Source organism: Coloeus monedula (assembly GCF_965178545.1).
Source record: "Coloeus monedula genome assembly, chromosome: 2".
NCBI lineage: Eukaryota > Metazoa > Chordata > Aves > Passeriformes > Corvidae > Coloeus > Coloeus monedula.
In genome coordinates, this window is record NC_138782.1 from 45,132,554 (window position 1) to 45,158,429 (window position 25,876).

At 47.3% G+C, this 25,876-nt stretch overlaps 1 protein-coding gene across 1 annotated transcript; it reads right to left on the minus strand.

Moving 5' to 3' along the window:
- Positions 1-13,325: 13,325 nt before the first annotated feature.
- Positions 13,326-20,883, minus strand: DLL1 (delta like canonical Notch ligand 1; the record flags this gene model as incomplete). The annotated part of the gene is made up of 11 exons (XM_082276740.1): positions 13,326-13,331; positions 13,684-13,798; positions 13,914-14,706; positions 15,708-15,924; positions 16,063-16,232; positions 16,378-16,508; positions 16,987-17,047; positions 19,498-19,755; positions 19,996-20,056; positions 20,291-20,602; positions 20,824-20,883. The coding sequence occupies 11 exons, from the start codon at positions 20,881-20,883 to the stop codon at positions 13,326-13,328; spliced, it is 2,184 nt and encodes a 727-aa protein (XP_082132866.1).
- Positions 20,884-25,876: the final 4,993 nt, after the last annotated feature.

Genomic DNA, 25,876 nt, shown 5'->3' on the forward strand with positions numbered 1-25,876 from the left:
TGGATTTTTCTTACAGAGCAAAGACAGCCTCTGCACATACAGACAGAAGGAACTAGTGTGCCTGTGAATTCTTGTTTTGAGGACTTAAATGCTAGGGACCTATGGCTTTTTACTGATCTTCTGCAAGACATGAGTTTCATGCACAAGACTTCACAAGGTAAAAAGTGGCACCATAGCAAACCGGAGACACAAGTATACCTCTTCTCACTTGGCCTGAAATGTCTCACCCACATGAACTAACGTTTCCGAGAAGAGATTACAATTAGGAAGAAGCAGATTAGATAGAATTGAGTGGGCCAGCTGATCTTCACATGTGGTCTGATAGGTTTTGTGGTTTTGGAAGTAGCTATTCAAGAGAGTTAGGGCTCCTTCCTTTAAAGGAGACTCTAGGTCTGTCATACCAAATGGACTCTCTCAGAACACCTTACCCACCTTGTGGTCAGAGAGCCAGTTTCTAACAGCAAAGAGGGAAGTGTAGGAAGCAGAGCTCAAAATAATGAAGAAAATAAATGGTGTGTCCTCACGTGCCCTTCTTTACATAGGTTCTCAAGAACAGCCAGACCCACCATTCCCACAGATTTCTGAGTCCTGACTCTCGTCTCCTGCCCTAACACTGTTTTCTGCAAAAGACTATTAAATTTTTCCAACCAGGAGACTCTCAAAGGATGTCTTCCGACAGCTGAGCCAGTGCAGGGGAGCAAATGGCTTTCCACACTTTAAATTCACTGATCATCTGCCTGTTGTGAAACCTGGATTTTTCCTCCAGCATTCTGGATATGAAAGCAGAGTGTTTTCTTGCAACAGGTTAAATTTACTTGCCTGTTGTCCCCTGCAATTGCCCTATGGTTTCTCTGAGAAGCCAAAAGTGACTAGAGTGATTGCTAGCATGGGTGATTTTTGCCATGTTGACAGTAAATGGTAGTCATTAGCAAGGAAATACTGAATTCCCCATGTTGTATATTTTTCTTGCAGCTAAAGACATTTTTCTTCTCTCTCTTTCTTGTCATGCTTCTTCTAAGATATCCACAAACTCACAATTAGTCTTCCACTCTTCTATTCCTAATCATGATATGCAATATTTTTAAAGAGTTACTGAGAAGTAGGGAGGAACTGTTGGTTTGAGGTGCAGCAGAAAATTGTTAACCTGCAGCTAGTTAATAATCCCCAGGAAACGTCCACCCTGCAGACATTACTGGTCTGATGATAAAAAGTGTTATATAAAAACAGAGTATAATTATGAGGTGGGAAGCAGGGGAAAAAGGTTTTTTTTTTTTCTGAAAGTGCCCTCCAAATTTTATTTGGTTTTGATTTCCTTTTCCTAACACTATTAAATGTAAGCAGAATGAGCAGTGGGTTGCTTTAAACCATTTATTCCCTCATATGTAAGCCAGTTTGTGCAGGCAAGGGGGGGTTTGGGGTGGGTTGTTTTTTGGGTTTTTTTTGGTTTGGTGGTTTTTTGTGGGTTTGGTTTGTTGGGGGTTTTTTTGTTTCTTTTTTTTGTTTTGTTTTGTTTCTCTGAATACTGTTTATTTAAGTAATTGTTGGCTCTTTTCCTGTCCTTTGTTGACCCCAGGAAGCAACTTTTTTTAATGTGTTTCCATTCTGGGATTTCTATTATCTACTGACTTGTGCTGGGTGTACCTCAGTGAACAGGCCCAAAAGAGAAGGAGAGAGCTGAAGTTCCTATTGAACTAAAGACAACTTGTCCTCCAGTTTGAGGCCCAAGAAAACCATCACTTGAATCAAAGCACTTTAGAATGTAGTTTACAAGTCTACTTCCCAAGAAGAAACCAGGATGCAGTGCTATCACCTTCAAGAAGTTAAAGGAGGTGGTTTTACGATTTAGTGGAGAGAAGCCATGCTGTTAATTAGTCACATTTATTTGACAAAAAAAGTGGGGGAGGGCGAAAAGGGGAAAGGAAGTTGGGAAAGGAAAACAGAACAGAAGGGAAAAAATCTTTATGATGAGGTGCTTGGCAGGATGAAGGAACAAAAGGAAGGCTTTCTGCCTGTCTCCTGATATTTTCCAACTCAGCAAAAAAATCCATTGTGTAGCTTAAGGGGAAAAAAAAATTTGAAGTTGAAAGCTTAGTGTGTGAAAGCAACTGCTGAACCATTGTGTAATATGGGCTAATGTAATGTCACTGTTTCCCCATGATGTAAGTTGCAATTTTTGTTCCAGTTGCTGTGGTCAATGTTATCGCTTTCACTTTTCAAAGGGGGCAAGGGGGTGCATGGAGATGGTATTTCTCTTTACCCACACCACCCCTTCCCCACTCCCAAACAAATACTTCTGTTAGGACATATCAGTGCTGACCAGATGTCACTGATTTTTTTTTTTTTTTTTTTTTTTTTTTTTTTTGCATGTGTCCCTTAACAGCTGGCAAGAATATCAGCTCAAATTATTCACCACAAGCACACTCTTTCTGTTTGTCTCCAGATAAAGGGATTTGAAATCCTGGTTGTCAGAGAGGGATGCTGAAAACTGTGGAATGGATTTCTTTGGGGAGAGGGAATACTTCTTGAAGAACTTTAAACCAGTTGGGGATGGTCATGCCTAGCATGGACATCCAAAGACATCCCTTAGGGTTGGCACTTCATGTTTTCAGAAACTGTTTTTAAGCCCAGGATGTTTTCTTGGAATCACTGTGAAGTGTTCATAGCAATCAGTAATTCTAAATGTAGAGATGCTTTTTGTTTTGGTCATGTCAGCTAAAAAAAAAAATCAGATGTGGTTACAGATGAGAAATACAATGGATGGATAGCAGATAGAGACTGCTGTTCAGGATGTTCTAGAACTGCTTGGGACCATATCCATGGGTCTTTGCTCCACTGACCTGCAATCTCCACATCTTGCAGATGGGCTGAGGGCACAAGACAGCACAAGGTTTGTGGTGGGCCCACACACAGCCCTGGTGTCACAGCACTCAGGAGATGGCAGTGGGGACACAGCAAGTGGCATTACACCCGGAACCACACTCAGTGGGTACCATGGTGCACAGCACACAACAGGGGCTGATTTATCTGCATAGATCATAAGCTACTGGCCTGTGTCATCCATATCATTACCTTCTGCCTAGCCATAACCTTCTCCTCCTCCCCTCATATTTACGGTTATATCTGCTTTTCTCTTCAAAACTGTCACAACTAACTGGTGTTGCATAGAACAGTGGAGTGTGCTCCCCCAGTTACGGCTCTGTTGCAAAATAAGTGTGTCTCCTTACATGAGCAAAGATAATTAAGTGGCTCAGTATGTGGAAGTCATGGCTTGACAGCATTTTTAACATTATCTTCAGACAAGTGAAAAAGCAAGATCGGATGATGATAACTCAGAGTTTCTGCATACTCATAGACAGGGGATGCAAATCAAAACTTTGGCTCTGTCTCTAAACTGGAACAAATCATTGCATTTATTTTGCACTGCATCTTGTCTTTGGTGATGTTTTTAAATAACCACCTTAAAAGAAAGAGACAAAGAATTGTAATGAACAGTAAGCACAGAAACTCACCTAGGAAGAGCATGTAACAGATGACATGCCCCAGGTATGGTAAAGTTATGCTTCACCATATTAAGGCTTGTATTCTGTTACTTCCCGTCTCTACTGTTGCCTCACTGTTGATATGAACAAGAATGCTTTTCTAAACCATGCTAAGCTCTTGAAAATGTTCTTATTGTTCATATTTACCTACCCTTTAGTGAGAAAACTCTTAACATTTTATTATGACATGGAAGCCTTTCCATATGCCTCACCACCTCCACCAGTCCCTGAAATCTGCTCAGTTATGAGGCCACGTGCTTTGAAATGCAGAGATGGAAATTGACTGTGGGTTCTGTCCATTGTAGGATGCAGAGAGATGGAGCTCTAGACTACTGAAAAGGCAGTCTTAGGTGACATACATTTCTGTAAGAAATTCTGTCTCCATCTGAGTCAGTACCAGCCTTGCCATTGACTTCAAAGGGGCCAGGATAGCAGTCCCTGTGCCATTTTTGCTAAAAAAGAGATATTATGGTACTTTTCATTATTTCTGAAATGGTTTTACATGCACATAAAATAAAATTACTAAATAAGAATTAATTCTAATTATTACTGTATTTTCCATATTCTTTTCCATCACACTATTTTGTTTGTTTCCCTGATGGCCCCAAGGCACAGAGCAGATGTTTTCACTGAGCTGTCCTCAGTGACTTTTAAATTACTTCATCACTGAAAAATGGCAACAGTGCCAGTCTTTCTTGTGACATTTAATCTCATCATCCTTCATATGCTTATAAAAAAACCAACTTCAGGGCTAAATATACACAGCATTGGAACCACCATCTCCAGATACGTCAGGTACAAAGAAAGAGATAAAGGGGAGGAGAGAAAGGGGAGGAGAGTCAGGGGAACAAAAGCAGACAAAACAAGATGGAAATTGGCAGAAAAGAAAGAAATTAAAGAAAACAAGTAATTTATGTAATTGAGAAGCATTATGGTTTGAATCTTCCTCAATTATTGATGGCCTGAAATTCAAATATTAATTTAGATTAGATCTTGAATCTGTTTAGCCTTAGAAATAATTGGGGAGCACATTATTAGAAAAAGGAAAAAACATTCCTCCAATGTCTTACAATGGAGTATTACTGAAAACTTCTGATTCCCCCAACAGAAAACCTATTTTAAAAAAGACAAGTCATTAATCAGTAACAGCTGCTCCCAGCACCTGTTATTTATTCCCGTCATTAACACTTCCTTTAGCATTTCTGACAGAAATGGGTATCTTTTCTAACTGATAGAAAAGTGATCTTTGGAACATCCCCAGAACTTGGTGGCTACATTTGATCTACAACGTGTGTTTACAGCTTATTGCAGCTTTTCTTTTTCACTTGTGGGCTCTTTCTTTTTGTAAAATGTAGATTTTAAAAGCACTGAACATACCATATCTTTTGTTGAATATTTGTGCAGCCTCTAATTTTTGGTATGCCCTGGTTAGCTGGTCACAGGGGCAGGGGCACACAGTGACTGTGAGGTGTGTACGAGTGCCAAAGCATTCCCAACCGACACGGCTCCCCCAGTGCCTAATTCTCACTGAGGTAAGTAGAAATGCAGAGAGCACACAAACTGGGGTTTCAGTGCTACAGGTCTTGCAACGTTTCTGTGTCAGTTTTGTCTTCTGTCAGAGTCTCCATCTCCCTGCTCAGATCAAGCATAGCCAGGGTACCCCACAGAGCTGCAGGGGAGGTTCCTCACCTGCCTTCCCCCACCCTGACACTGTCTAGAGGAGCAGGGTTCCCCAGGCAAAGCCATGTCCTGCCTCACCTCTTCCTACAACAACCCTTGGCTGCCTCCTGCCCTTTCCCTTCCCAATGCAGGAGGCATCAAAACCTGGTGAATCAGGAGAAAACAGGAAATCAAACAGCAACAAGCATCATTTAGAGGCACTGTCCTTTATGACTGTTGCTTGTAGACTTCCAGAACCAAAGCTAGTTGTGGAAAGCCCTACTTCCCACAATAATCCAAAACCCTCACATGCATGTGAAGAAGTAAGGCCTGAAAGGCAAGCCTGGTTTAAAAACCTTATGGTAAGCAGTAATTTACAGTATAAAATAACATATAAAAGATGTGTAGATGTGGCTTTTGGGGACATGGTTTCATGGTGGTTTTGGCAGTGCTGGGTTAACAGTTGGATTTGATGATATTAAGGGTCTTTTCCAACCTAAATGACTCTATGATTCTCTATTTCTGTGCATAGTTAAACACAGCACCAGTGAAGACATATAAGCATACATGTAATACTGCTGCTCTTTGTCACCTTTTTCTTTTTCTGGGTCTCTCTTTTTGCTTAATAAATATCTGTCAAATCTGTTTCATGTTTATTCACAGTTAAAACATTGAGATTTGTTGTGGTTTCCTACCACCTTTAGAAAATGCTTTTCATCTGAAAGCCACTGTTTTCATTTAAGACTGTTGAAGTTGTGACAACATTTCTGTTAGTCTTGGGGTTTATAATGTTGTTTTAGTAAAAAGTATGCATGGGGTTGGATTTAGGAGAACATTGTTTCTTTAATACAGATAGATAAAGAAAGCAGTGTATTGTATTTATCAAAAGGAAATGTCAGCAGAACTTTATAGTCTGGTAATTAGACAACACAGATAAGTCTGCTGAGTTTGTGTGCTCACAACTGCCATTCCAGATAACACTTCCTGAAGTCAATTAGAAGAACTTACACAACATCATACATTTTTCACAGTTCCTTTCTTTAAACTGATACAGAGAGAAAGAAATGATATGTAGTCATTCCAGGTTAGTTTTTGCTCTGAACAATCCTGCTCGCTTTGAGTGAGAGTAACGGGCATCTAACTTTTCCACAGTCACCCACAGTCACAGAAGCAGCAGCTGTGTCAAACCATCACCACTGCAGGGCAGTGGAGAATTCCATGGGCCCTTTGATTCATGCTAAGGTAAAACCAGACCGAAGGGAGAGGCTTACATTTTTCAGACAGGTGGCCTTGGTAAACACCCCCGTTTACATGTATGGAAAACCTTGTAAAGGAAAATCTCTTAGTATCTTAAAAAGGAAAGCACACAACTAATAGCCAAATTATCTTGGTTGTAGAATTTGGATCAAGTGGAAGGCCTGATTCTCCTCCATACAGTTTTTATTTTAAATGTAGATGAGGTATTTTCACTCTGTGCCTGTTGTAAACTTTCTGAATTATTTAGACTAATGGTAAAGTATTATGCTAAAGTTCATATCTCATAACACTTTTTGCCTCATGTAATTAGTTGTTCTTTAGAATACCAGTTTTTCCTTATCCAGGCTACCATTAAAAGTATTTTCTGATATATGGCCAAAAATGCAGTTTGCTTATACTAAGTACAACCCTCCTCAGTACACTAAAGTGCTACTTAGGGCCAGAAAATGGGATAAGAGGGAGAACTTATCTTTAAAGATGCTCACATTCTAAAGCAAAATCCAAAGTAAAATATACAACTTTTTAATGAGATAAAATTCCCAGATCAGTTCTATTTTTGGTTAAAAAAAAAAAAATAAAATAAAAAGAAGTTTCCAGATAACTTGTTGTTTGTTGGGAAACACTTGTCATTTTGCTATCTTGTTTCACAACGAAAATGAAACTCGTAAGAGGTTTTCAAGAGGGTATTTCTGTTTACCATAGCTGAAAAACAGTTTCCCCACTGAAAATCTCCTTTGTAAAAACATTGACTTGTAAGTGTTATGGAAAACATAGTTTTCTGGTAGGTAAAAATTCTGATTAGAAATTACCATCAGCTGCCTCCAGCATGAATATCTTGGCACTAGTGGGAGCAGAAATGGCTCTGTGTCACGTCCTCCCTGCAAGAAGTGCTGGTCAGATTTGTCTATCTTCTGTGTTCTTTCCCACAGAAAATGCTGTCCTCACAAAGTTCCAGTTTCATGTTACGAAAAAGAACACAGGTCAGCCCAGTTCTTATCCTTTCTCCTTCTCAGCCTTCAGCACCCTGGGAAATTACCATGTGAAGATACACACACTAACTTGCTGTAAGCTCTCAAACCTTGTCCGAACAACCATGTATTCATAATACTTTCTTCTTTATAGCTGCACAGCCATGCTCTGGAGAACACAATGGTACAAACTTGCTTTTACTAGCACACTTTAGATAGATAAACAAGGGAGGGGTAGGAATCTGCACTGGTGTACATGACATTTTTTCAGTATAGCTTCATCCATACTGGCCGTTCAGACGGTATAGTTTTATACCATTTAAAAAATTGCCCTGTTCATACGTAGCACATGCATAGGGCAGGCTTTAAAATAAGCAATGCCAGTTTATATAGTTGCCCTAGCAGGTGAAATGGATCTGCATTGACCCTCAGCTGACACACACCATTCCTCATCTGTGCCGAGTAAGGCATTCCTGAATGTGTCACTAAGATACTCTGGATACACCTGTCCTGGAAAACTAAGCAGCTCCTGGTCTCTAAAATGCAATCATTTGTAGGGTTGCATTGCTGTGGAGGTCCCTTGGGGGCAAGCTTTTGCCCTCACAGTTATCAGAGTCCCAGACTGTTCTTTGGCACAAAACAGAAGCCATCCATCACAGGCAGTGTGGATGTAAGCAGTTGATTTGGTGGAGTAAGGCAGTTTAACACTATGGGTGCAGACTGATTCATACTGACCGGCTACAGGGCCAGAGAGCAGCCCCAGTAGTGTTGAATTTATTGGTGCAGGAGATGAGGCTGCAGCAGCAGGAGAAAAGACTAAGGATGTTTCTTCCTAAGAAAAAGGCCAACCTGTCACAAGGATGCTGTGACCTCCAGCCCCACCTCCCATACCACCCTGCCCCACTGACTAGGCAGCAAGCCCCCACATGGCAATGGGTCTGTCATCCACCTCTGCTTCACTGAGAGCAGCAGCATCAGCTGTCATGTTGTCACAACAGTAGGCTCCAGGTTTCATCTGCAAATCTGCCTCGGAGTACATGTTGGGTCTTTTCCGGTCAGGCTCTTGATTTCTCTGATTTGCATAGCAGGTAACACAGACACTGGCAGAAAGCCAGGTCTTAACAGCCAGGTGAAAAATGTACCTCCCAAGGAGGGAAAGGAACAGAGAGGCTCCTCATTCTTCTGACACAAGTAGATGTCAGGTGTCAGAAGAGACTGCTTCTGAGGTTGGGATTTGGCCTAGGAATAGTTCTCAGGTAATTTTATTTGAAGTACCTGACTTTGGATGTTAGGCTGTAACAATAGGGAAGTTTCCCAGGGTCTGTCAGTAAAAAATTCCCATCTGTATCATTTCTGCAGCTTTCTTCCTTGACTGTCATAGTTCTGAGCTGAGTTTAATCTGTATCTCTACCTGCAAAATTGTTTTGCTGTAAGAGAGCCTACCACAGCAGAGAGATGACAACAAACCATGCTTGCAGATGCTGATCTGCAAGAGGAGGCTGATGGCACTGTGGCCATCCATGTCAACACTGTGGTGTGTGACATCCTTTCTGGGCCATGGACACACAGCTGTATCACATTCCCCCTGCACACACTGTGCACACACTTACACCACCACAGCTGCCTCCCTCCCCCTCCCAGTTTGTCTCCTTGCTGCCAGTGCAGGATTTGCATATCCTCTCTGAGATGATGGATGTTTCAATTGTGATAGGGGTCTCTATTCCATGCAAGCATCTGAAAGCACTTTGCAAAAATAGCTCACCACCTCACAGACAAGCAGTCTGATGTGCAGAAATAGGAAATAGCCTTACTTGCCTCGAAGGGTGTTTTAACATTCCCCACCACCACGGTATCCTCTCACAAGCACAAATGACCTTCTCCCTATTAGAACAACCAGGAGGCCCCCATTTTCCTAAGGTCCTGGAAAGATTAAGTGACACAGGTCCAAGGTTGCACAGGAAGTCTGGAGGGAGTGCTGGAAATAGAAGGGGGCCCTCCTGAGTCCCTCTGCAGTGCCTTGACCACAAGACCATCCTTCCTCTCCCAAGGTTACATATCAGGTCTGTGGTGAAGCCAGGAATAGCACCCAAGTTTCCTGACACACAAACTGTCCTGCACTGTGTACAAAGTAAGCACAAATATAAATTTAAATCAATTTATAAAGCCATGTCTTGTAATTAAACTGCTCAGACTGCTGTCTGAGCTTTGAGTTTTCTATGTATTGAAAGATGTGATACTTAAGAAATCCCTGTCCACAACCAGAGCAGCTAATACCTCCCAGCAACTAACCTCTTCTGCTTCTTCAGTGCTTCTAATTTCCTGAGATGTCCTGTCTGTGCCAACAATGCAAATGCCACTTGCCACAGAGACACAGGTTTGCCAGCAGAGGTGTGGATGGAGGGGTGCCCTCTCTGGCCACCCTGTTGAGAACTGGCCCTGAACAAGGAGGCCAAGTCCTTCCTGGCTGCTCCAGGATGGAGAGGAGGAGACATTGCAGGTTGAGGTATGAACATGAATTAACAGTGCCACAGTGACAGCCTGAGGAGGGACCCCAGGCCTCCAAAGTCCTGGCACAGTGCGTGGGCTGGCACCAGGGTGAGTGCCCAGGGGACAGACCTGGCTAGGCCAGCCACAGTCTTTGATATCCACCACCCGGAGGGCCACGCACTGCATCAGTACGTGCAGCTTCCCTGGGGAGGGACAGAGATGTGCTGTGTCAGGAGGGGCATGATGCCACGTGTCCCTGCAGTTTGCTGGAACCTTTCCATTAATTTAATGGGCTTTGGATCGGGCCCTGAATTCTCAGCTGTCCCAGCTAAATGGACTCCCCAGGCAGGCTCTCCTCTCGTTTTAGAGTGAGGAGGCCTTTCAGAGACCCTGCTGACCAGGAGGTTCCTGCCATTCTTTGGCAGCAGAGCTCCTGGAGCGAGCACAGGATGCTCCATTCTGGAGCAAGCACAGGATGCTCCATTCTGGAGCGAGCATTGTCACTGCTCCTTGGCCACAGTGTGCACCACCTGCACATACGGCTCCACACCTGCTTCTGCCATCCTCTCTCTCAAGCAAAGACATGCACCACTTCCACCCCCTGCCCAGATCATCCATTTTTTTATCCCAGTAAGGCCCAAGTACTACAGGTGAGGAGCGTGGAACCAGTGCTCCACACTGCATACCTCAACCCGCTCTGGTCACTGAGAGCTACTGTATACACATATACTCGGAACTGGAGCAATTGGTAATCCTGTAAAAGAAATAAATCCTCTGTGTGTCTCTAGCCCCAACCCTGCTCAAGACAGAAACAGAAGAAGCTATTGGGCTGATCTGTGTAGCCATCATTGCAGGAGGTGCTTCAGAAGGACAGGACCACGCCCTTCCCTTTGCCTACAGTTTTCTGTCGCTCACCAAGCTCAGCACTGCTGATAACTAGCACACTTGGACAAACTTAGCTTTTCACAGGTGTTTTATTTTTAAGCAAAGATAGGTAGATGCTGATGCTGTGCATCTTCACAAGAGCAAGGAGCTGTGTGCTTTTCCAGACCTTTACCTGACAGTAACTTAAAGTAGATCCTGCTGTAGCACCGAAGACCTAATGTTACAGAGGTACTCAGCCACTGATGGCCTTCCTTTTGTTACTGCTATTTCTACAGAAGCAGCATTAAGAAGGTCTAGCCAAGACCATTGCACTGACTATGCAAAGTGCCATACATTGTAAGAGACGAGCCTGCTCCATAAAGCTTGGGAAGAAGAGGAAATAGAAATAAATTGATTTGGACAAGGTTGAAAAACAAATAAGCAACAAAGATAGCAATAACACCTTCCAAGGCTCGCTTTTCTGTCCAATCTGTGAGACTATGTTGCTCTGAGCACCTGCTGCCATACACACCATCATGCTTCATTTAATATATGATGCATTGACTGGTTATTGACAGGTTGTTATGTTACTGCTCAGATTGAAACTGCTGTTCAGACCATCACTGACAGGCTGGTTTTCAATACCCCACATCACTCTCCTTATGAAAACTTTCCTTAAAAGGACACTTTGGGATAGATGAAGAAGATAACGTGTGAGGTCATTTCTTGAGAAGTCTGTATGGCTTGTCTAAGGTTTCACTTAGCAAAAAGCTAAGCCTATAAACAGACAAGCCTCTGCAGTCAGTGTGAGTTTTCCACTCACCTCACACCAAAGTAGAGCTTCAGTGGTTCCTGTACTTATGCACACTAAAATAAGGGGAACGCATAGAGATCACCAGCTGCAATAATTGCTTGATTATATCTGTTATCCCACTCCTTGTATTTAGGATAGCATCCCCCTTCCCTGAAGTGAATGGGGACAGAAGATTTTCACCTTCTTTGCAAAGCTGCAAAAGGTGGCCCACAATGATTGGGGTTCAGCTTTAATGGAGTAAAAATGAGATTATTCCTTAGATTCTCCTTATTTTCCTGAAGTGGAAGAACCCTTTGCCTGTTTCTGAAGGGTCTCTGCTGATTAACATGCAGCACAACATGAAGGTGAGTTCATTAGAGCAAACTAAATTGGGGAAATTGCCTGAGCATTCAGAGCCAAGCCAAGGGATGGGATCACACTCTGTCCCACTATGAAAGCAGCAGGCACCAGGGGCAGAGCAGAAACCAAAGACGAAACTGGTACTTCAGGCAGGTGTCATAGCCAGGAGAGTTGTGACCACTGGTCAGTTCATTGTTACCATTTCCTGGAGAGGGAAGTCTGGGGGAGCTCACAGCCCACGGGCGCACATCAAGGACCTGAGCTAGGGGGCCTCCCTTGCTGGTGTGTCCTAAACTCCCCTGGACTCCAGGCAAGTGTTTGAGCTTGCAAGAAATGAGGAGTTGAGTCATGACAAACCCCATGTCTGGATTGCAATGGAGTGCACTCAATTCTTGCTCTTCCTCAGGAAGTGACTCCATGTGTGTTTATATAAACACACAGCCCAACATGACCAGGCAAATATTACTCAAGGTTTTGCCATTTGCCTTTGGGGTAAGACTGAGCACAAGCATGGGGTCAACAGGTCAGAAGGTTAGGAGGGGAAAGATGGAGAGTCTACACACAACAAGTTGTTCCCCAGTCTTTGTAATAAGTGTCAGTCCTACTCAATGCACCCATGAGTCCACAGAAGCCTGTCGGATGCCTGGTTGCAAAGTTCAGTCAGTTCATCATCAGATGTGGAATAAACATAGCACTCTGGTTATCATTAATAATATTTATTTTGGAAAAATATTTTAAAAATGAATTTCTTCATTAACAAAACGGTAAAAAAAATCAAATAACATTTGCACAATATTCCATAAATACATTTATATACAAAAAAATATAGTCACATAGACCCGAAGTGCCTTTGTACATATTTACCAAAAAATTTAAATTATAAAAAAATGAACATCACAAAATACTCAAGCTTTACAATTATCATGAAAATATTTTTACAGATTCAAAAAAATAACACACTTTTTCTCACCTAGTAAAAACACATTTTAGTATCAAAAAAGACAATAAAGGCAGTGTTTGTGTCTCTAATTCAAGAAAAGACTGGCTCATAATAATCCAAAATATACACTTCAGGCAGTGCATGCTTCTTATGTAGTAATTAAGTCCATTCATTTAAATATATATAGAAAAGCAACTGACCATAGTGCAATGATAAAATTCATAAAAGGCAGTGCAACAGTAATCCTTGAACACAGACCCTTGCCTGGTGTCCATCTTGTTTCTTTATTTTGCAGTCACTTTGCTAACTTCAGTAGAGAACCAGCTCAAGCCTGAATTTAGTTTCTCAGCAGCAGTCAGTGAAGGAATCTATCTCCCATTCCTCTTTCAGCAGCATTCATCGGGGCACGTCTCCTCTGAAATTGTTCTGAACAACCACCTTGCCATATCACCTCTGGTTTACACCTGGTAAGAGAAAACACAAGCAGAGATCAGGAGAGGTTAATGAAACACATGAAGAGGGCTGTAAGGCTGGAGAGGGTCAGGACTCTGCATGAAGCCCACCAAGGGGTGAGTCAGCACACCTCAACAACACTACCATTGTACCCTAGTTTACAAGACTTGTCAAACCCACAACATCCTCAGCATCAAGTCACTGAGCTTGTCTTTACAACATCCACAGTATCACAAACCCAAGGTGGCTAGATTTCAGCAGGTACAAACCACCATGGCATTATGGAAAGGAATTTATCTGCCCTGGCATGTATTGGATGAGAGCTACGGACCGACTTTTCTCTGCTGTTCCAACCCTACTAACCTCAGTTGCTATGATGCACTCGTCTTTCTCTTCTGATATGACATACACCGACTGGTACTTTGTGTCCTTTGAAGTGGAATATACTGAATCTGGTCGCTTTCTTTCAGAAGTATCACTATTGAAGGCAAAAAGAGAAAGAACAGGTCAGATGGCTGTTGCTTAATGCTACCTATGAGATATACACTCCCCCTTCAAAGTGAAGCTGCCCCCTGCACTCAGATGTGAGATACCTCTTTAGTTGTACTGCACTTTTCTCCTCTGCCTCTGAATCATACGTTTCACACTTGGCTTCACATTTGCTGTGCTCTTCCTTAACTGAGTCCTCATTTTTGAGTTCATGCACCAAATTGTAATCCACTGATGGGTATCTGACTTTGTAACCATTTTTATCAGAGTTATCGCTGTGAAAGTCTACTTTCTTATTTGTGTTTTTAATCTGAGTGGCACCAATGACACTTATGGAAATGTCCTTCTCGCGCTGGCAGTTTGCCAGGTTATTCATAGTCTCAGTCTCACTCCTGCAGGCATCAGGCTGATGGTGCCTCTTCTGCACTCTGAGCCTGACGCAGACGACCACAGCAGCACACCCCAGCAGCAGCATGAGGACCAGAATAATCCCAGCGCAGACAGCGATCCAGGGGAACTGGGAGTTCTGGCCTTCCGTGTACTTCTCAGTGAAGTCAACGATGACGGGTCCCTGCGGCGGCTCAGGGAGCAGAAACTGGCAGTTGAGCCCACCGTACCCCCGGGCACACTCACAGACATAGCGGTTGTTTCTTTCGTGGCAGGTGGCCCCGTTGTGGCAAGGGTTGTGTTCGCATCTGCTCACTGGGGTGCTGCAGTTCTTCCCGTTGTATCCCGGGGGGCAGGTGCAGGAATAGTCATTGATGCCATCCTGGCAGGTCCCTCCATTGACACAGGGGAAGGAGGCACAGTCGTCCACATTATCATCACAGTGTCTCCCAGTGAAGCCAGCCTGGCACTGGCATATGTAGGAGTTCCCCAGATCGACGCACTGGGCTCCTGCAAGACATGAAGGGGGACGAGCTGAGTGGTGGGCAGCCAGACACAACAGCCTCCCACTCACTGCTCTCGGGGCAGCTGGCACAACCAGCAGCTGAGGAAAGTTTTTTTTGAGAGGTTAGTTCAACCTTTGCCAGGTCTGATCCAACATTAAACGTACATGTTTTTAAGAAAGGTTTTTGTTAAGCAGATTTACTTCTCATTCTCAATCCTATTCCTTTTCTAACATTTCACTCAGCTCAGACCAGAATACTAGTCCAGGTCAGGTTATCACCACATCTCATGTTACAGAGTTTGAGTGGCAATGAATAAGGAGGACTACAGTAAAGAAAGTCTTCACTAGTTTAATCAAAACAGGAAGATTACTGCTACCATATTACAAGTAATAATGTTTAGCACTCATGTGGCATTTGCATCCACAGACATCTAAGACTCTTTGCAAAGGATTTGTAAGTATAATCTTCTATGCCTTCATGCATGAAGCTTCAGACCAAGTTACTTGGACACAGCCACCCCATCAGAAAATGCAATCTGCAGCAGTGGCCCAAGCCACGCCGTTGCTTTCTTTTTCATAGGACAGATCCTCCACCAAGTCAACTAATGACATGGCAAGGACCTTTTTACAAGAGGATGTAGTGATGGGGCGAGGGGGAATGGCTTTAAACTGAAAGAGAGCGGGTTTAGATTAGATATTATGAAAAACTTCTTTACTGTGAGGGAACAAGTTGCCCAGAGAAGTAGGGGATGTCCCACCCCTGGCAGTGTTCAAGGCCAGGTTGGATGGGGCTTTGAACAACCTGGTCTAGTGAAAGGTGTCCTTGCCCGTGGCAGGGGTTTGGAACTAGATGACCTTTAAGGTCCCTTCCAACCCAGACCATTCTATGATTCTATAATTGACCAGTGTGCCTTGATCAGTGTGCCTTGCTATGAACTCCAGACCGGAAGCCAAAGTAAGTGTATGGTCTCCTTTCAGAAGACCACTGTAGCATGTTTGGCCTTACCATTAGCACAAGGGCTGGAACTGCAGTAATCGATTTTCTTCTCACAGTTGAACCCAGAGTAACCCAGTGGGCAGCGGCAGCTGTAACCCCCATCAGGGTTGTCAGTGCATCGCCCACCATTGAAGCATGGTCCATCAGCACAAGTCATTGCGCTCAGCTCACAGTTTTTCCCATAGAAGCCTGGGGGGCAGGTACAGGAATAGCTGTTCTCAAGATCCTGAGGAGAAGAAATGAGAAATTATCAAAATATTTGTCTAAACTTGCTCTGAAATCCAAAAAGGGATTTTGAAAATTAGTAAAACTGACATTAACTCCTCCCTTGGAGTTCCAGATGATACAAACAACTTGAACTTACAGTGCAGCTTCCACCATTCTTGCATGGGTTGGCATCACATTCATTGATTTCAATCTCACAGTTGGAGCCTGTGTACCCAGGTCGGCATGAACAAGTGTAGCTCCCCTGACCAGTATTGGTGCAGGTGGCACCATTCTTGCAGGGCTTGTGGTGGGTGCAGTAGTTCAGGTCTGTAAAAGATATATTTTCTGTTTATAAAGAGAGCAGCCAAGGTGCTTGCTACTTTGCAAGGCTGGGACAGGGTGGGTGAGCTGAAATGAGTTGCCTGCTTTCTGCGTTTTAAAACAGATGCTCAGGCAAGGACTGAGAACTCACCCTGGTTGCAGAAAAGACCACCCCAGCCTTCCTGGCAGTTGCACTGCCATGGCTGCTGACAGGTACCATGAAGGCAGCCTGGGTATCGAATGCATTCATCACAGTATCGCCCCTGCCAGCCCACTCTGCATCTGAAAAAAAGGATGACAACAAAGTCTCATCAGATTTAGATTTCTCACAGTTGGAAACCTTATCATAAACTCTGCAAACACACTGATGCCAGGGATCAAGTTTCCTAAAAGCCCTCAGTGATCCTTCATGTGAGAAAGTCACCAGGTCCAACTGTAGCATCAGCTTTCATCGGTCCTAGCTTTTTCTTCCACTTCCTTAGATAGACCCATGGTTCCAGATAGTTGATTTGTTTACTCTAATAACAAAGAGCCAAACCTTACACACAGCACTGTAAACCCATTAAGTTAATATTAATGGCACTGATGTTTGACTTATAGAATAATACTTTGATCTGGCATCACCTGGATTTCTCAAATTTCCATCTACTATGAAGAAAGGCCTTTAAACCAACCCTTCAAATGTCCAATGGCTTACTTAACACCAGAGCATCGACACTGAAAGACAAAGAAGGAAGCAGGAAGGGAGTGGAAAACTTACTTGCATTCCCCAGGCTTGTCGCAAAAGCCGTGTTGCTCATCACATCCAGGCAAACAAATTGCTGTAAACAAACCAAGGAGGGAAGGACATCAGCACTGGTGCCAAAACAACTCTCTTTTACAAGTCTGATTCTGACAGCACCTTGTGGGTGGGGAGGGAGTCCCTTTTACTAGGTCGGGGCAGTTAAGCGCAGCTGAATTAATCTCTGGAGTCTGCAGGAGTATTGATCTTGCCCCGTAACTGGGCACTTTACTTATCACCGGGGATGAGCATTCTTCTTAATACAGTTGCACACAGACAAAAGAGGGCTCACAATTGCTCCCTTCCCTACAGCCCCTCACCCCCCTTCCCTTCCCAGTGAGGGTCAGAAGTCCTTTTTTCCAATTCTATGCACACAGCTCCACCTCTTAATATCCCCCGAAAGTGTGTGTGCAGATAAGAGTGGACAGCTGGTGTGCAGGGTGCCAGTGCAAGACAGCTGCTCTATTGTCTATTCTCTCCCAGCAGCTGCCCCACTGCAACAATACCCCAGCCCCGGAGCCAATGGGGCCGGCGGCCGGCGACCGGGCAGCCTATCCCTGCCCACAGCTAATCTATGGCACGCGCGTGATTTCGCTGCAAAAAAACTTTTTTTTTTCTTATTCAAATAAATAAGTCTAAAGTTCTTCCTCCCTCCTTCCCCCCTCCGCCCTGCCCTGAAAAGGGGCGGGTGGGTGGGTGCAGCCCTGGTAAAAGAGGTAAGCGGGCCAGCAGGAGGGAGGATGAGAGAAGGGAAAAAAGGGACTTCTGCTCATTACTTCGCCTGGTTATGGAACTCATTAAGCAGGCACTGCAAAGTTTTAATTCAACAAAGCCAGCCGGAGACAATGGCATGCGAGGGGAAGGAGGGGGGAAGAAAAAGAAAGAAAGAATCGGTGCTGATAATCAGATCGCCTCCAAGTTGGAAAGAATGGAGCTGGGGGCAAGGCAATGGGAAGCAATCTGCAACTGGCAGCTCCACTCACTAACGGCAAAACATTCTTTTTGCATGCACACATAAACACATCTCCCCTGCCTAGTAGGTTTGTGTCAGTGTTATAAGCTGTTTTTTTCTGAGAGGGAAAACACAGCAAAGAGTGTGCGTAATGAGTCAAGAAAGATGGACAGCCTTCTGCTTCGCTGTGGGAATAGCAGAGATGTACAGGCATTCGAAAGTGCTGACAGCCCTGAAAGAGCTCATTATCAAAATGCTTCCTTTTTCCCCACCCCTTGACACAACTGGACTAGGCACTTCTGATCATGGGAAAGGTTGTAGCTCTTATTTAAGACACTATCAAAGAAAATGCGAGCCCCTCTGCCTGCTCTTTATTGTGCAACATCGTACCATGAACTGCTAAAAGCATCCTAGCAGCCACTAACAGTGTGAATAATCAATCAGGGATCGTTTGATAGCAGCTCAGCTGAGACCACAGTGTTGGTGGCTTTAAAGAGAAACAAAAACACAACAAGAAGAAAGCTGAGAGGCTGCTTTACAGCCTGGAACTGTTTTCTTCCTGCCTGCCTGGCCCTCTGATAACTGCAGAGGAGCACTCACCCGGTACGTCATCTGCCAGCATATTTCAGATCTGTGTATTCACACAAACAGAGAATGCCATCACACGCTGCAGCAGGGGCTCTGTGTGCACATTTGGGTGTACACCACTATGTATCTACAAAGGGCGGAATCTTGTACAACCGGAAAGTATCTGACATCCTGGACTATCCTGCCTGTGATCTGCTTACTGTCCCAGCTTTTCCTGCTGTATCAACACACTGCATTCCTCAAAAACTTCAAGCTCAGGGGTATGTTTCATGTCCCTCACTACTTTATTAGTACCAATGATCACGGCAATGGCACAGAAGGGAGCTGGGGAAGAAGTTGAACGTTCTTGTGGCCCCATGTGCAGCAATTTCTGTTAGTGGCAGCATATGAGTACCCCAAAAGATAAATGTACAGTCTAGAAGCCACAGAGAATGTCCTGGACTTCCTGATATTTTTCTCAATACAAGGTCACAGAAGATGAGACCATAGCAAGCCTACCAATAAGCCTGTCACATGGATGTTGCCAAAGCCCAGCTCCCTCCCCTGAAGCTGTGTACCCTGTAAATGATGATATCAAAGTTGTGTGGTTGGAGGGGTGGATAGGTGTAAAAAGTAGTCCTGATATATTTTAATAAATCCTCAAACAACTGCTGAACATTTTGCTACCAGACTTGATGGTCTAAAGTAAACGAGCAAGAGTGTAGTGTTGGCACTGACATTTTGTTGGTTTGAGAAGGGGCTGTCTGCATTAACTTTCTGTGGCAATGCTGAGGATCTCCCATCCCTCACGCTGGTAAGGCTTGGGCACAGAACCAGACATCCACACACGATTGCTTGGTTCTCTCTCTCCATGAGGCCTGATGCCAGAGAAACACCCCTCCACCAACCCCAAGAGCTCAGGAAACACTGCTGCAACAGGCACCCAAGGAGACAAGGAGGTGGATACTCACGCTCAGTGCAGTACTGGCCTTTCCAGCCCGGGTTGCAGACTTTCTCTCCACGCTCCCCACAGGTGAAGTGGCCAAAGGCATCATCCCGGGGACGGCAAAAGACAGAGCAGCCTTCTCCATAGTAGTGCTCGTCGCACACGAAGCGATAGGAGTACTTGAGGTCAGTGCGGCCGCTGCTGTGCAGGTCCTGGGACCACTCTTCACCCACTGCCAAGTGTCTCTGGGTGGCCAGGCGGCTGATGAGGCGCTCAGGGTTTTCTGTGTGAAAGTGGAGAGGAGAAGAGTGATTAGAGAGCCCAAAGCAGGCAGGGCATAGGGGGGTCTCTGGTGGGAGGGGAACTGCAGAGGCAGGATGACATGGCTGCATGCCAACAGGTTGGCCTCTCTTGCCACGGGTCTACCATAGAGGAGAATGTGCTGCACACTGCGGAGAAAGGGGCCAAGTAGGGCTGCAAGGCTGCGATTATTATGGGGAAAAGTGTGTTTCGGAACACTTACCTGTGGTGAGGTCGTCAGGTGAGTCCGTATGCAGCGCCTCAATGATGAGCGAGAAGGTGCCCTGTGGAAAGAAGGAGCAGAGACAACCCACCAGGAGAGCATGAGAGCAGGTAAGGCCCAAGGGGCAGAGCCACCAGTCCCCAGGAATCGTTATCCCCCTCCCATCTTGACACTTCAAGGAGATTGGATGCCTCTTGGAAAAGGACGGGACGGGACGGGACGGGACGGGACGGGACGGGACGGGACGGGACGGGATGGATATGTGCCGCCCCCTCCAGCATCGCCCCCCACTTACGGGCCAGGTGAAGCCGAAGGGGAAGCGAATGGGATTGCTGAAGGCGGGGTCAGCGCCGCCCGCGCCGTCGGGGACGCTGAAGGAGTTGGCGCCGAGGACGGGGGTGATGGCGCTGCCGTAGGTGCAGGGCGGCTCGGGGGACACGCTGGCCTGGTAGTGCTTGAGGCAGACGCGGAAGAAGGTCTTGCAGTCGCACTGCTGGAGCCCGCCGGCGCCGGGGCCGCCCCCGCGGCAGCAGTTGCGGTTGCTGAGCAGCCCCTTCTTATTGACAAACTCCTGCAGCTTCAGCTCGAAGACCCCGGAGGAGCCGACCTGCGGGGCGGGGACAGAGGCCGTCAGCCCGCCGAGTAGCCCGCTCCCCAGCCCGACTCCGACCCTGACCCCGGCGGCACTGGCACCCCCTCCCCGCTCCTCAGCTGCAACAGGCAGCGACAGTCCCTGGCATCCCCCGCGGAACTCCCCGGTGCAGGGACCCCCGGGTGCAGGGACCCCTCGGTGCAGGCATTCCTGTCCCCCACCCCGCGGGCACTTACCTGGCAGCGGCTCAGCAGCACCGAGAGGACGGCGAGCGTCAGCAGGAACCGACCTCCCATTTTGGAGGTGCAGCTCTGGTGCCCTCGCTTTCCTCTCCCTTATCTTCTCGTCAGAGGGAAAAGGGGAAAGTGTCTCTCGGGGTAAGGGAAAAAACACAGCGGCCAAAGCCGCTCGTCCCAGCAGAGCTGGAAGAGTTAGTGTCACGGTCTCCCTCTTTCAGGAGTGTCTCTGACTTTTTTTTCTCCTTTTGTCGATACCTCTAGATGTAGCCTGTCAGCAACTGGCAGCTCTTTCGGATGGCAAAAGAAAAAGAGAGGGGAAAAGGACGGGAGAAAAAAAAATGTAAATATTTATCTGTTAAACTCTTTTTCTTTCGCAATCCACGATGCTCCTCCTTTTCTCCAGGAAGAAAAAATAAAAATAATAAAATAAAAGCAACTTAATTCCCAACAGAGGCAGAGAAAAGGCTTCCCAAGGAAGATTAAAAATTGGCGATCTGGAAATCCCTGCAGAGGCAGCGGCGGAGGCAGCGGCGATAATTCCCGGTGCGGTGCGATTCGGGAGCGGCTCTGCGCTGCTGCGCTCGCCCTGCGCACGTCGGGGCTGGTGGGTGTCAAACAGCAGCGGTGGCGGGCAGGTCACGTCGGAGCCTTGATCCCCGTTTTTCTTTTTTTTTCTCTTTTCCTTTTTTTTTTTTTTTTTTTTTCAAAGGAAGCGAAGCTCTCTTTCCTTGTTGTGGGTTTACTTTTGTTTTTAGAGGAATTCCAGCCAACAAAAATAAGCTCGTGTCTCAACAGCAGCGAACAGAGCGTGTCCGGGTGTGCTCCTACGGGGGAGGGGGTGCCTGCTCTGCTCTGCTCCGCGCCGCGGCTCGGCTCGGCTCGGCGGCTCTCTCCGAGGGTGAAGCGCTAAGGATCTGCCTCTCCTAGGGCGCCTGCCGCCCTTATATCCCGCCGGCCGACTGCATGCTTAATGAGATGCAAATGAGCAGCCCCCCAATCTGGCTAGAGCTGTCACAAAGGAGCCACTTTTCCAAACCCTCCTCTCAATGGATCGCCAAATGGTCAGTGAGCTGTAAAATGTGCAACCCTCCTCCCCCTCCCCTTCGCGCTCACAAAACGTGTTCATTTACATTCCTGCAAATTTGGTAACCGCAAGAATCCCCCTTCTGCTCCGGGGAGAGGGTAACACCCCCTGTGCACCGGGAAGAGGCAGTGCAACACGCTCCGGCCAGAGAGCAGCCCCGGGGACGGCGGGCTGTAATTGCCTCTTGGAACGTGCAGAGCAGCCGCCGTGACCCCAAAAAGTGACTCGGTGATCGTGACCACTCCAAGGGGCATCTCCGGCGTTAAAGGGACGAGGGAGGTGGGAGCCAGCGAGCCACAACGATGGGAGTCCCATCCCATGAAACTCACACTGCATTTACCCTGCCATAACCGGGGTAATTGGGGAGGGGGGAAACGAATGTGAACGAAGTGACTCGGGGCTCGCTCTTCCCTTGGCTCCTCTGACGGCGTGCGTCCCGCCGGCGGAGGCACGGGGGATCCCCGGGGTCCGGCGGCGAGGGAGCGCGCGGGCGGGTTCGTGGCAGGGACTCGTGGAGGGGACCCGTTTGCGGGGCTCTGCGGGTCCCGTCCCCGCCACCACCGCTGCCGGAGAGAGCCACTCGCTGCGCCCGGGTCCCGCACCCCTCTATGATTATTACCATCATCACCAGCAACCTCTCCCTCTCTCTCCCTCTCTCTCTCTCCCTCTCTCTTTTTTCCTCCTTCAGCTTAGTAAAAAGTGAGTTTGGTGTGTGTCGTTCGCGTGGCTGTCATTAAGGCCGTTTGTTATTGTGTGAGGGCTGAATCAGTTAGCTCTTTGTGCTCTCAGCTGTATGGTAATGTAGACAGCACCTGCTCCCTGCACAATGCGAGGGAGAGAAAGAGCTCCCCTCGGCGCACGCTACTGCCTCTACAACAATGTCCGCACATTTTTTAAAGAAATCCCTTCCAGCACTTCCCCCCTCCGTAACACACACACACACATACGCACAAAATAAACTAACCCAAATTTACACCAATCATCACCTTTATAATTTTTTTACATATCCATCAGACAGTACAACTTTTGTTTTGATCTTTAAAACATGGAAAGGAGTTTACCGGTGCGGTGAAAAAGGGATAGAGGCTATTACCATTTGAGCAGTTTCTTAATGATGGATGGAAGCAGGGGATAAAAGTTGGAGGGCGACTCTGGCATGTCACTCGAAGCAGGGTTTTCCACTTTGTTTAGGCCCTCTGTTTAAACACCTTTGGTAGGCGCAGGCGGATTCATTAGGATGCAAGGTGTAACTGTCTCTGTAAATGTCATTTTAATTGTAACAGATCATTTCAGCACAGATTAAGCTTGTGTGCGAAAGGAGAGGATTTGGCTACAATAACCTCACTGTAGGTATGCCGTGCTAAAAGCCTTATTATGGCGACTTTATTGGGTTGAAACGTGCATTTGCATGGCAAAATGTGACTTCCATTGAAGCAGATGTCTTGATCACAAATTATCTTACAATGCGCTAGGAAAAAAAAAATCTTAAAGACTTCTTAAAGTAAAAGCATTGAGTAATACCAATTAAAAGAAAATCACTAATGAGTTCATTCAGCCCAGCTCTTCTCGACTGTTCCAGGACTGTAGCTGGCCACATTCATTTACTAGGGGTTTGTGGCACCTACCCCAAACCCAGGCCACCTAATCCAAACCTCGGAACAAGCATCCAGATCTTTGCAACCTTTTGCCACTCAATGCGTGTCCTTTACATCTAGCTGTAGTCGAACGAGCCATCCATCTACATTCAGGTGCTCTTCTTCTCTCCTCTCTCCGCCCCTCGACGCATAAGCAAAAGTTTAAATGTACAGGAATGTTTGGGTTTGATTTTTTTTTTTTTTTTTACCCCGGAGTTGCTCCGGGCAGAGAGCAGACCAGCGATCCCGCAGGCACAGTGCGGAGACGTAGGGAAGGCGGCGCAGGACGGAGGGGAGCGGAGCGGACGGCGGATCCGCGGAGGCCCGGCCGCCCGCCCCCGCCGTGCCCAGCCTCGGCAGCGGGGAGCGGGGGGGCGCATCCCGCAGCAGCGCCGGTTTTCACTGCACATTACTTTTGCCACCTAGCGTCAACATCTTTTCAAGTGGTTTGTCGCTGCTTCGCAAACTTTGCTGCGGCGTTATCCCCGGGAAAAAGAGAGAGAGGGGGAAAACATCACTTCATATGGGGTTTACTAAGCGAGTGGGGCGGGGGGGGGGCGGGGGTGAGCGGCAATATTTGTCTTGAAATTTGGGTGGTGGCCCGTCGGTGGAGGCGAGAAGTGATATATCAACGCGGATCTTTTAATCTACAAGAGATAGAAAGTTGGTCCATTAGCATCCCCTTGCTTAAAAAACTGGAAATAAAAAGTTACACGCGCGAGGGCTTTAACCTAGCGATAGGAGGAAAAAAAAAAAAAAAACAAAACACCAAACCGAAAAAACTTGCCCCCAAATCCTTAACAACCCCCCTTCGGTACCGGGTATTTGTTAAATTGACGTGGCACAGATTTCTCGATTACCGCTGCTGAGCGTGACTGAAAGGCGCCGTGAGAGCCGGCAGGATCCTGCCCACGGCGCTCATTCTTCTCTGGCTTAATTTATGCCACGCGATTCTGTATTGGGGAAATCAAGCAGAAAGCTCCTTTTTCTGCTTTTTTCCCCCCTCTCCCTCTCTCTTTCAGATGCTGGACTAACGGGGAGACTGTTTAACTTAAGTGTTTCTATAGGAGGCTGTTGTAGTTTAACTCCTGCCCACCAGTAGCTGAGGCGAACAAAGGAGGGACTCGAGGTCTAGCTATTCATCCATTCTCTGCACTTTAATTTTCATTGATTTCGAAGACAAGGGGAGCCCTTAGGGATTCTCGCTGAAGGGGGATGACACGCCTTTAGACGCGATCAGCCCCCCAGCCAGCCATCTGCTCCCAACCAAATGGCGCTTTTTCGCTCCCAACCGCGTGTCTCCGCACCGCGCTCGCCCGCCGCCCCCCGCCGCCCCCCGCCGCCCCCGCGCTGTTAGCCGTGCCCGCGCACCGCCACCGGCCCCCGCTGCCGGCCACGGACGGGCGGCCGGTCCCGTCCCGTCCCGTCCCGTCCCGTCCCGCCCGACGCCCTGCGCGGCCGCACCCGCCCCGCCGGGGTGAGCCGGCGGCGGGACCCCCCGGGGGCGGGCGCGGGGCCCGGGACCCCGCCAGGGCGCGGTGACCCCGCACGGCCGGGACGCGGCGGGCCCGGCCCCGCCTGCCAGCGGCTCGCTGGGGCTGGTGGGGCATTGTGTTCTCCCTCCCTGCCCATAATTGATACCCTTCCCGCAACGCCGGCCCCCCTCTCCTGCTCCGGAGAGTATTTACGGTCGCGCCGCGCACCAGCGCGGCCGAGAGCTCCCCATCAGCCGCAGCTTTTATTTCTAAGCGAGCCAGATTATGGGAAAAGTCACTTGAAAAGGGGGGTGGGTGGGATATGTGCGTGTGTTAATTAAGGCGACGCGCTGCCATCGCTGGCGTGCAACCCTGATTTTTCCCGGGACGGAGAGCTCCGGGCATATGGCGAACGGTGCGTCGGCGGAGGGATGTGTACGTGTGGAGCTATGTGTAGCCGAGTGTGCATAATATTTTAATTAGGTGTATAGTCCCTACGGAGGTATGTGTGCGCGGCTGCCCCTCCGCCGCACGCCCCCTTCACCTGTTCCTCCGGGCCGGGCCGGGCCGGGCCGGGAGGGAAGGGATGGGAAGCGGGGGGAGGGCAGGCGGGGTGCCGCTGGCTCCCCCGCTGGCTCCAGGCTCGGCGGCGTGACCGGGGTGCTGGCGCTGCCCCGGGCCCGAGGCGGGTGCGTGACGGGCGCGGAGGAGCCGCGGTGCCGGAGGGGCGCTCCGCCGCCCTTGCCGTGTGCGGGGAGGAGGATTAAGAAGTTTAGCGTGTAGGTTAGCCCAAAGTTGCAAAGGCATGTGCTGATTAGAATAAGAAAGGGCAGTCGCGTGGCTCAGCTGGCACACAG